The following is a 12,295-nucleotide window of genomic DNA, read 5'->3' as shown; positions in this document are numbered from 1 at the left end:
CTCCTCAAAGAGGTTGAACTTCAACCTCGAGCAACAAAAACCAAGAAGCAAAAGCAAAAGAAAACAACCCTCACTACTACCACCACCACCACCACCACCAAAAATCAAGGCATTAAGCAAATGGGAGAGTCCTGGGGTGATCTCCATGCTTTCTCCCTTTGCTTGATGTGATTACAAGGAAAGACTTGTTCACTTTATTTATTTTTAATTCGTAAAGGTTTTTTTCTTTTCCCCTTTCTCCCTCCCAGCCACTCCGGCTTGGGTTTCCATATGACTCATAATTCCTTCTGAAAGTGGAGTCGAATTCATAAAAGTGGTGGAAAGGGGGGGTGGTGGTGCGGGAGAGGCTGGGAGCTCCAGGGAGTCTTCACTACCTACACTGTCACTCAGCTCCCGGCGCGAGTGGCAGTCGGGGGTGGGGAAATCCAGCCTGCGCGGATGGCGGATACTATTAAAGCCCCAGCGGCGCGCAGCCGGGCCCGGTGACCCGCGGCGGGTGCGGGAGGGTCTGCGGCTGGCGGGCGGCGCTGCAGCAGCCTGGGCACGGCCGCCGCCCGCGGGCGCGAGTGTGCGCGGTGTGGGAAGGCCGGCGTGCGGGCCGCGAGGGGTGTGCGCGCGTGAGTCGGAGCGGGGCTCGCCCCTCGCCGGCGCCTGCCGCTCCACGGCTGCCGATCGCTCTCCAGCGGTCCCCGGCCCCCTTCGGGCCCCTCGGTTCCCTACGGCCGTCAGTCCGGGCGGGGGAGGGAGAAAGTGAGACTCAGTGTCATCACCATCCATTGTCAGAACAGGAGGAAATTGGAATCCAGCAGCGGCGAGCAGCAGCTGGGCGGTCACATCTGGGAATGCAAAGCCGACCTCCCCCTCCTCCTCCTCCTCCTCCTCCTCCACCTCCTCCTCCTCCTCTCTCACCCGGGATCACTTCCGAAACCACTTCGCCTTCAGCCCCTGCCTCGGCCAGAGGTTTCATTTTTAACTGAATATTTACGAAAGCTGGAAGCGTGCGAGGGGGGTGGGGTGGGGTGGAAATAGCGGCTGCTTCTTTTCCAGGGATTTATTTAATGGGGATGTGTTCAAGGCAAGAGAGAATTCAGAAGGATATCGACGTCGTGATCCAGAAGTCCAGAGCAGAGAAAGACTGCCTGTTTGCAGGTGAGTTCTTGCCTCTCGGATCCTGGGACCTGGAGCCAGTCTCCCATCTGACCACCCCAGTGCCCAGATTTCTGACCGAGACGCGTGTAGCTGGGGGTGTGGGGCGGCAAGTCCCCGTTCCGGGTGCATTTGGAAACAGCTGCAGGCATGAGCTGGAGCCCCAAGGGGAGAGGGGCACGAGCCTACTCCCCCCCACCCCCCCAAAAAAACAACCCACCAGGCCAGGGCAGTCTCCGGGTGCAGGACCCGCGCGATCAGAGCGGAGGGGCCGGGCGCTGGATTCCAGCCATCGGCGGTGGCCGGAGCATCCGAGCTTTGCCTCCCGATTCCGGCAGCCGCGGCTGAACGGAGCAGGCTAGAGCCCGGCGGCTTTGCGCCATCGGCCGAGCGGCGGCGGCCGGGAAGGGACCGGCTGCGCTGCGCTGCGCGGCGCTGCTCCCGCCAGGCGCCGAGGCCCCCGGAGAAGGCAGCGCAGGGCCGAGCTCCCGCCCCCTCGGCTGCACCCGCTCCTGGGCGAGCGTGCAGGACACCGCCCCGGGGAAGGGATGGATTCCCGGGGTTCCTGAGCTACGCAGGCCCAGCCTGGGGGTCGCTTTGCGTCCATCTTTACCCCCCCACCTCCAAGGCCGAGGGCAGTTTGGGCTTCGCAGCCCGAAGCCTGGCAGGGGCTGCTTCCGGCTGCCTGCCTGGGAAATTCCCGCTGTTGCCATGGCACCCGGCACTTGTTGCGGGGGGCGGCCTCCCGCTGCACCCCGCGGGGTGCTCCGCATCCCCTTCTGCACCGCCCTGCTGGCCGACCCTAGTTTTCCAGCCTTTGCTTCCCTCCCCATCAGGCCTCCCGGGCTCACATGAAATAGCAGGTTCAAGACAGAATTGGGGTTAAAAACAATCCATCGGGGTGGCTTATAACAAGACTTTCCGTTTCAGATTTCAGATATTCAGACTCCACCTTTACTTTCACCTACGTTGGCGGCCCCAAAAGGTATTTATGTGTATAGAGTTGCTTCATTTCCTGTTCACAAGGCTGTGTTTCCTTTGTTCTAGCGTCTTCCGTGTTTGGGTATTTTGCTTGTTTGTTTAAATCTTGGGACTGCTATCTAGCTGCATTCCTCTTCTATAGCAGAGGGAAAATAAATATGTTTGAAGTTTTTTCTTTCTTTCTAAAGCTAAGCTACAGAGGATGAGCAGAACTCTTCATACTAAGAAACTGTTCTGCTTCAGGAGTAGATTGCTGTTTAGGCGTTCTGGATTTGACACAGGCGACTCGGTGCAAAATTGGTATATTGAGCATGGAGTAGAATACGTGAAAGACATAAAATGCCACAAAATAGTTTGATCGCCAGTGGTTATTCTGCCAATGTGTGTGTTTCCATTTTCCTGAAGGTTGGCATAAACATGTGGTCTCCCAGTTCTCCAGACGTTTTCTTTCTTTCTTTTTTTTTTTTTTTCCTCCGCAAAGGAGTGGCTATTTTGGTTTTCGCATTTAGTTGTAGAAAATATTTTGGAGAGTTATATATGTAGCTGGAGTGGATGGCTTTTTCTTTGAGGGAAGAATGAGAGATGCATATTTTAGTAGTAAATTGTCAGGGCTTCGATGCAGCGCAAAGCCAATTTTGAAAGGAGGAAGTAGAATTTGCATTAAAAGTTTCTGTGTAAACACACCTTGCTCTCTTCATTTTTGTGGTTTGGGTTTTCTTTATGCTGCTTTAGAAGAGCTGCAGCTACTGACTTCGTCTATGGAGGCTCCTCAGTCTAGTTCTGTTGTTAGGAGTCGACATTCAAATAGCTTGACCACATTCCAAAATATCTCTTAGCTAATGGAAACATTTATGAATATAGAAATTGCAAAGAAGCTCTGCTCCGTAAATATTTCTTTAAAAGTATGATACTTACGTGTACCTTTAAAATACTTAGAATTTATGGTGCTCCATTTATCTCAAAATAAAAATTTGGAATGGTTATCCTATATCCAAATAAAGTCACCCTCGGGCCCAAGATTGACCTAACGTTGATGGACTGGTTGAGCATGTATCAGTGAATTATTAAGCTTCATTGCCTTTTGGGGAAAGAATAAATTATATTATTTCCTAATTTCTGAGAGTGCCATCATTTTTGTAATTATGGATCAAATTAAATTAGAGGATGTTTGATTAAATTAACGCTGCTCTTACACTTAATATCCAAAGGACATTATCATTTGACTAATGTCCTCTTGGATAACTATAAGGGCTAAAACATTCTTTGTGACAATTGAAATCATTCCTAGGCAGTCAGGTGGAGTCAGTTTGTCACCTTCCTTTAGTGGATTGTGGGGACAGGAACACCCCAAGTGGGCTTTTCTTTGAGTTTGATAGGTGTGTGTGTGTGTGTGTGTGTGTGTGTGTGTGTGTGTGTGTGTGTGTGTCTTTCCTCTGTAGCCTAGCCTGGCCTACAACTCAAGGTAGTCCTCCTGCCTTAGCTTTCCAGGTGCTCCAGTTTCTGGTAAGACACTTGTGGTCTCAGTGTCTGTACCAGGAGGGGCATACTATGGCTTTAATCTCTTACATCTGTTAGATACTGCAGTTAAGATTTTTTTATTAACTGTTCCTAAGCTAGACTTCAGTAGCTGGAGGTGGAGAAGTTATGAATGTCTCCAGGATCACGTCTAAGGTGTTGAGATGAATTATTAACTAATTAATATAACATCAGTTTTACCTGTAGGAACAAGTACCATAACTACTTTTAAAGTGAGAAGTGTTTCCTTTGCTATGTCATTCTATTAGACGGTAGTGTTTTTCTGTCGTGCCTATTTAAATATCTGGAGCTTGTGTGCATAATATGGAAAGAAAATTGGTAGAGCTCTGTGATTGCCTTGTTTTCTCTGAGGCTTGTTCTACAGCGCAACAAATACAAAATCATTTAATACCGGATAATAGGACGGTATATTTGTGTTGTGGGGCAGAGCTTTTTCTCAAAAATATATTGCTTTCATTATCCATGTTGGAGACCCACAGTTATTGTCCACTTCCCAACCTGACATGATGATCAGGTGTTTAAAATTAAAATATTCTTGTTGGATTTTTATTCATTTATTTATTTTTAAAATTGATTTTGATACAGTCCCACTGAATTCCCACTGGCCTGGGATTCACAGTAAAGAACACTGTGGCTTTGGACCGTCTGTTTGTCCTGCCTCTGCCCCCCTGAGTGTTGGAGTTACAGACATGACCAAGTACACCAGCTGTGTCTTGATTTAATGTGCCTACCAACTTACAGTGTCAGATTAGTGTTGTCATGGCAAGTAGATTGGACTTCACCATCGAAGGAAGTCTTCTACAGAGAGTAGAACATGAATTGATTTTAGCTGCTATTTTCATTTAAACCATTAGAAATAATTTTCAATCCAAGTTGTCAATAAAATTTAACATACCATTTAATATCTTACACTTTCTAAGAATGACTTATATGTCCCAAACATTATAAAAGGCAATTATTCATATTGCTACTAAAAGAAAGAATACTGAACTTTCATGTTTGCTTGGTTAAACTTTACTGTGTTTGTTGATCAGTGGAAATGCAGCAAGATAATTTGATGGCTCGGCCTAAGTATCGGCCTTATACACAGGGGCAAAGTACTGGTTAATATTAGGTATCCTGCCTTGGTGGACTGAGCTGAGGGGTGAGGAAGAGGAAATGGTTGGATTAAAGCTGGGAAAAGTACACGCAGTTCCTCTCCTCACTTTCGGGTGTGTTGAGGCTCAGAGACACTTCAACCCAGGTGGCAAGGTTCCATCTATGAGGTTAACTGAGGAGAGCCAAAGTGTGAATCCCCTGTTCTGCCACAGTGCTGAGGCCCATGCTGCTTCCCGTACCGAGGCTGCTTGACCCTCTTGAGGATGCGAGCAGGTTCACACCAATACACACACCAGACAACAGAGCTGTACAGACACTTGCGATGTGTAATGTCTGTTGGTTGGGAAAAGATGTTAAATATTGTGAACTTTGCTCTTCCTGGCAGCTACCTCCACTTAACATTTGCACAATACATAAAGTGTATTTTCACAACCCCTATTCCCACCCTGGACCCCAGTGCTGCTTGATTTCCCGTGTTTGCTAAGAACAGACCTCAACTCTCCACAGTTTAGAGTTCATGCAAAAAGGCATATTTTCCCCCTTACACTTTGTCATGCTTCCGACCTTCTGGCATTTTCTTTTTCCTAGGCGAAGTAGCAGGACATTCCTTAAAACCTCAAAGGACAGGCGCTCTGATTTTGCATCTTGCCTGTGGTCAGACAGGGAGTTAGTGCCAGAAGAAGCAAAGGGATGAAAGGCGCTGCACCAGATAACAAGGAGATAGGGAAACTGACTAAATCTTTGGGGCCAGAGGTTATTATAATAAGTTTAGGCCAGAACCAAGGACACGGTTGCCCCGACTGTCTGACTGCAGATTGCTGTGGGATTCCCTGAGCTTTTAACCATGGAAAGATTGTGACAAATAAAACATAATTATGTTGTAAACAAACATAAAGACCTCTGGTTGTTAGAAGGTTCGAAGGGGCTGGAGAAATGACAAAGCTGGTAAAGACGTCTGTCACCCAACGATGAGCTGAGTTAAGTCTGTGGAGCCACCAGTCCCCTGAAAGTGTCCCTCGGTCTAGACTGGGATCCCATGGCTTGTGCCTGAGCAGGTGTGTACGCACACGTATGTGCGTGGATGTGTTCACAGGGTGCAGAAAAGACAAGTTAAAGTGTTTAGCTAACAAAGCACGCAAAAAAGAAGGGAAACAACGTGGAGTTTCTCTGACTTCTCTTAGTGTATTAGTTTATGCTCTTAGCGTTTTTATTATATTTGTATAAAATGCACACACCCAGAGACTGGATTATATTCTTCTGAGCAGTCACATTCTCTTTGGTGTGTAGTCTGAGGGACTGAACACAGCATCTCCGTGTTCTACAAGCATCCCACCCCTAGTCTGCATTCCTCCCCTTCTTTTGACTCCCTGTATTAGTCTTTTCACTCCGCAGGCTAGACTTGAACTCATGCTATTGCCCTATCTAGTCTGGCCCTTGTGATATTCCCACCTCAGCTTCCAGAGTGGGGTGGCATCACAACCTTGGGTCACCGGTGCTTGCTGAGAGGTCACGGTTAGAACATAGTACTAATGTTTTTCCTTTAGAAAGGATACATGTAATGTACAAAGGATACAGACGTAATGACCTGTCCGTTAAATGGAGGCATTCCCAGTCGAAAAGCATGACGGCATCTTAAGGATTGTAATATTTAAAACGAGTGTACCATATCCCTAAAATACCAACACCTGGGAGTCTGAATTTCAAAAATTATGTTTCAGGCCAGTCTGGCATATGTATTGAAACTCCATCATTAAAAATATCTAGTATTTATATCAGAAATTATGAAGTTTGAAGTGTAGTACCCAGCAGAAGCTGTGCATTTGCCTGTCCATGTGCAGCCTGAGCTTATGGGTAACCTTCCTTCATGACATACACCGTCATGAGTGGACTGACATCTTTGGGGCACAGTTCCTTACCGAGGGAAATGCTCCGGAGCATTGTGCAATAGTAGCAGAACCCCTTGGAGTGTCTGCCACCCCCTGTTTCCCAGCATGGTCTGCCGGGTCCTTCCTTCTCATACCCTGCCCTGCCTCCCTTTTGCCTTAGAATCCCTAAGCATTCTTCATTGTTGATGCTCGCCAAGACAACATTTTCATGTCGGAGATCTTCCCCTGGAACCACTCCCTCTAGGATTCTGCTAGATGTTTCTAAAGCCGTGTCATAATACACAGATGCATACTATATGTATGAAGGGCTTCCTCTTCATCCGCCCACAGTACGGTGAGATTGCAGAAGGTTCGTGTGCATCTGTGATGTCTAACCTACCCAGCATCCTGGTTTACCAACGCAGTACGATGGGGTTTTCCCTCATGATGGAAGGGCCGAGTGGAACTCACTGAGCATCACGAGTGTATCTGATATCCTAGGGCTAATCTGCTGAGTGTATATTGGCTTTGCATTATTATAAAGAGGAAAGCTTAGGTTAAAACGACCCACATCAGGGGCTGCCTTCTAATTAATTGCTTGCTTACATTTCTTTGTCAGCGTTTTAGAGAAGGAGCTTTGACCTGTTCACTGTGGTTTCCCTTGCACCTCAAGCACTGTCTCGTACACCATTTTTTCTCCTTAATTAGATGTTTTAACAATTATGATATGAATGCTAAAAAAACTCTGGCAGGCACGAAGGGATTCTCTAACTTAGATGACCAAATATGGAGATTCTTGAACACTTGAGAGAGCCATTACTCTGGCAATGCCACATGTAATATAATTGCGTATGATTCTGACATGACAAAAGTTGCCTGGCCACGTTACAACTTCTGTTTTCTGTCTCTTATATTCAAATTGCTTTGGGTGGGTTGAGGGAGGCAGACAGACTCACAGTGCCCTCATTTAAGATAAGATTCTAGTTATTTGGTAGACTAGAAATTTCAACTCTTAAAAGTAGTTAGTCCAATTAAAAAAAATGCAAGATTCTTGTCTCCAAACCAATTTTTAAGAAGGTCTGAGCCCACCCAAGTTCCCAGAGTGTTAATTTCATACACATGGGTGGCTTTAGGGAGAGACAGGCTATCCGATTGCAAAAGGGCATTTGTTTTCTTTGGATTTCATTGGTAGCAAAGTATGTAGCCTTTTCATAGATTGTAGATAGTGTGTGGATGTGTGTGTGTGTGTGTGTGTGTGTGTGTGTGTGTGTGTGTGTGTGCGCGCGGTGGGGTGTGTTCATTCCATGAACATGATGTGACCCAAGTGTGGAGGTCAGAGGACCACTTTTGGGAGTCAACTCTTTCCTTCTGTCACACAGGTTCTGAGCATAGAGGAGGTTGCCAGGGTTAGCAGCAGATGACTTTACCCACTGCTCTGGCCAGTCCTGGACTTCCCGGAAAAGGAGAGTGTATAAGCACATGGGTTAGGGAATCTGAATCCGAAGGGTGACAGAGGTAATCTAATCCTTGTTAAAAGGTTCCATTTCTACTGTTCAGAAAGGGCATAAATGCTCAATACAGAAATCCTGGAATACACAGTTATTCGAACCGTCAAATGCCCCTCAAGATGTCAGAAGAACGATCACTTTTTAAAAATAGAACATTAACATATTTCTTTTGGCAGCAGGGGCTTGCTTACCATCTTTTAATATTACATTAGTTAGTCTCAAAAAAAAAAAAAAAGAAAGAAAGAAAGAAAGAAGGAAAGAAAGAAAGAAAACACAGCTTCTTAAAAATGTCTTCCTTAAAGTGTGAATGCTGCCTGGGATGCTGGAATGTCTGGAGAAGGGGAGTGTGAAGGAAACTGAGTAAGTAAATGGGGACCTGAACCCCCAGCACTGGGGTTTGAACCCATGTCCCTTTTGCATGCAAAACAAATGCTCTACTCCTGAGCTACAACTCTTAAGTCATAGCTGCCCAGCTGGGCACAGTAATGTACATCTGCAACCCTAGCACTTGGGAAGAAGAGGCAGGGGCATTTCTGCAAGTTCAAAGTGGGGCAGGTACGTAGAGAACCCTGACTTAGTAGAGACCGCAGTGGCGCTGACGCCCCCTCCCATCCAGCTGCTCCGTCTTGTGTAAGTTGTCTAGAAAACAATTCATTATTAATTGAAATCTCAAGCCACTGCCGTATAGTAACCGGTGGTTTTGCATGAATAAGGCTTTATTAAAGTGTATATAGTTAGGATATTTAACCTTTATTTTGTGGATTAAGGCTATACTGTTCACGATACTTATTTTGCTGAACATAGTCTCAGCAGAGCGCCTACCTCTCTTCTTTCACCTTCCGTGTTTACATTGAAGAAAAGTAGGCATTTTGCTGCTTTACATTATAACTAAAGAAATTGAGGGTAGGGCAACTTAAAATAGGTTAGCTTTGCACAAGACAGTAGGTCTATAGTTCAGTCCAAGTCAATGTTTATGTAAGGTTTAGGGGAATTGGTTCAACTGGCCTGACCAGAGTTGTTGGGAATATTTGGGGACAGGGAGGGATTGCTAAGGGATGTTTTCCAGGGTCAGTATTGAAAAATCTACGGTTGGCAAGAGATGTGCCTGGGCACAGTGCACAGCGTAATAGTTGGAAAATTATGTACCTTGGCCCTGGAATGTTTAGGCAAATATTTGACTAATCCATCTAAGTTCCCGATCATTACGCCTCAGCACTGAGGGGAAAAAAAAACTTAAGAGAAATTTTCATCAATCCTGAAAATATTTTTTAAATTTTGTACCCCGATTTGCCTTCCTGTGGCTTGTGCTTTAATAGGTGAATCTTGCCTTAAGATAAAGACCACCGATTTAGTCAGTTTATTTTAGGCAAGTATTGACAACGAGATACTTTTATTTCACACTGTTTTTCTGTACCTCAGTGAACACCGGTAGGAAATAGGATAATAATTATTTCTATTTAATAGGCTAGGTCTTTAACTAGGAATTCTCCTGGTTTAGCCTCCTCCAGTGCCTAGATTAGAGGTGTATGTCACCACAGTTGGTGAGAAGTCTTATTTTTAGAAATTTAGGTGTGTGTGTGTGTGTGTGTGTGTGTGTGTGTGTGTGTGTGTGTGTGTGTGTTGTTTCGTGCTATGCCCAAGTTCTCATGGGAAGGAGCTTGTGTGCTGGGGTGCATGTGTGGGTTGTCAGAGGACAACCTCTAGCTGTTTGGTTCTCACACCCCACCCTCCTTGAGACAGTGTCTCTTAGCTGCTTTTCCAGTGTATACACCAGGCTGGCTGTCCTTTCTCTACCTGCTGTCTCTCCCATGGAGTATTGGGATTGATTGCAAACACATGATTCCACCTTCAGCTTTTACTGGCTTCCAGGGATCTGTACGCAGACCACCGGGCTCTACCCATCGGGCCACCTGTCCTGCCTCTTAGCCCCACTTTATTTTTGTGCTGTAATTCAGGTTTCCTCTTAAACACAGCTCCTGAAATGGTCTGCCCCGCCTGCATGGTTGACGTCTCCATCTCAGCTCAGCATGTCAAAACAAACCATTTCCCCTTTAGAACAAGCTCCTTTCTCTCGCCTTTTCCTGGTCAAAATCCTAAGTTAAGAGTCTCAGGCTTCACAGATCCAGCTGAAGTCCCTTTCTGACGTCCCCCTACCCCCCTCACTCCTCCACCAGGCCACACACACACTTAGGAATTGCTCTTGGCAGCAGTATCCCCCTGTTGCCCTCAACTTAGACTACTAGCACTAGTGTCCTTTAAGGTCCTGATTATTATATTCTTACCCATTCAATTTCTTTACCAGCTGATTTAAATTATTATATTATTATTATTATTATTAATTTATTTTTAAAGATATAATCTTGCTCTGTAACTCCAGCCTGGAACTTGCTATATAATACAGGCTAGTCTGGAACGTGGGGCTGTCCTGCTGGGATTGCAGGCATGCACCACCAGACCCCGTTTCCTTAAGTGTTTCCGTAAGCATATATGGAGTCATAGATCCCTGCTCAGCAGCTTTCAAATGTCCCCATCATTTTCCTCCCATCAACCTTAAATTTCTGGTTTGGCTTTCTGGAAACAATTTCTGCATCCACCCCTTTTTGGAACATCTCAGGCTTCTGAATACTGACTCTCTTTTCTCTGTTTATTGACTGCCATCTCTCCAACGAACAACAGTTTGATTAATTTAGCATTCCGCTTGTATAATGTATAGGAGCTTGTATAATGTAGTTGGTATGGGTACCACTGAGGTTGTGGATCTTAGGATCATAGAGACATCTGTGTCTTCCCAGTGGCAAATCCAAATCCACTCATTCAAATGTGTGGTGTATTTAGAGGTGGGTAGAACAGAATAAAAAAAACGAGAGGACAGGACACAATCTTCTAGGATAAGAGAACACATGGATTATCGCCTTCTGTTGCTGGCCACTTGGAAACCCCAGCAATGAACGTTTTGAATGTTTTATCTGAGTATTCCTGAGAGGGAGTCTGGCTGAGGTACTGAACACAGGATGACAGGGCCGTACAAGATGGCACAGTAGTAGAGGACCTTCCTTCCATGCACAAGACTCTGAGTTCCATCCTCTAAATGGAGGATGACAAATGGGTCCACGTTCAGTTTAACAGGGAGGGAAGTTGCTAGAAGCTGCAGGAGTCACACCAGTGCTCTGTACAGAGCTAGCAGGACTGCACTCCATGTTTACTTCTCCATACCTTCAAAGACAAAACAAAACAAAATGAAAAAAAAAACCCAAACAACAAAATCAAAACAAAACAAAACAAAACAAACCCACCAACCAAGCAACCAACCACCGCCAACAAAGCTCACCCACCCATGTCTCTGTTTTATCTCTGCTCAACCCGTAGAGGCCCTTACTTAGGACTCATTGATAAAAACATTGGGGTTGAAATGAGGAACAGAAATGACTGTATTTCCTGGCCTTTCATACTTAGAAAGAAAAATACTAGAAACACAAAACAAGGACAAGATCAGATACCAAGTACACAGACTCTACCAGCTTAATTGTAAGTCAAAACCAGAACAAGGCAAAATGGTCCCAGAGAGATGTGTTAATATTTTGTTTAGACACTATCATTCCAGTGCCACTCAGTGTGCCAAGATACAGTGAATATTTATGTTTCTTCATGCCGGAGCGAAATTACTTCCTATGTCATATGAAGCATTCCCCAAATGTCTTATTAGATCTCAGGGCTGTGGCCAGATACGTCGGGGAAATGCACGGTCGGTTGTGACTGAGCCGTTTTAATGGTTCAAGTCTTAAGAGTGTTTTCTATAATGGTGCTCATTACACACATCCATGAGATGAATGAAGCTTTCAGGGTTGCTCAGACTTACTCGATTACGGATGTAGACGGCCTCTGGAGAGTTGTTTTTGTGGAAAAGACTTTGGCAAACTCTGTGTCTTGGAGATAGTTCACGGCAAACAACAATGTCGTGCCTGGCAATCACAGGTTCTTACTGAACCCCGAAGAATTTCTTCTTAGCTTTTTTTTTTTTTTTTTTTTGGTTCTTTTTCGAGCTGGGGACCGAACCCAGGGCCTTGCGCTTCCTAGGTAAAAAAACTCTACCGCTGAGCTAAATCCCCAGCCCCGCTTTTTTGTTTTTTAATGAATGTGCTTTATAACAAGGAAAGACCTGAT

The 12,295-nt window shown here is 45.5% G+C and overlaps 1 protein-coding gene across 1 annotated transcript in view; it reads left to right on the top strand.

Annotated features, from left to right (window-relative positions):
* The first annotated feature begins 571 nt into the window (after window positions 1–571).
* The window catches only part of Parp8 (poly(ADP-ribose) polymerase family member 8), a 165,762-nt gene continuing 154,038 nt past the window's right edge, over window positions 572–12,295 (top strand). Inside the window, 3 exon segments of the mRNA XM_032898861.1 lie at window positions 572–960; window positions 1,048–1,149; window positions 2,077–2,131. Of these exon segments, the coding sequence (XP_032754752.1) occupies window positions 843–960; window positions 1,048–1,149; window positions 2,077–2,131 (275 nt within the window). The 5' untranslated portion in view covers window positions 572–842.

The sequence above is a fragment of the Rattus rattus genome, chromosome 3 (genome assembly GCF_011064425.1).
Source record: "Rattus rattus isolate New Zealand chromosome 3, Rrattus_CSIRO_v1, whole genome shotgun sequence".
NCBI classification, from domain to species: Eukaryota; Metazoa; Chordata; class Mammalia; order Rodentia; family Muridae; genus Rattus; species Rattus rattus.
This window is presented reverse-complemented; position numbering and strand designations above follow the sequence as displayed.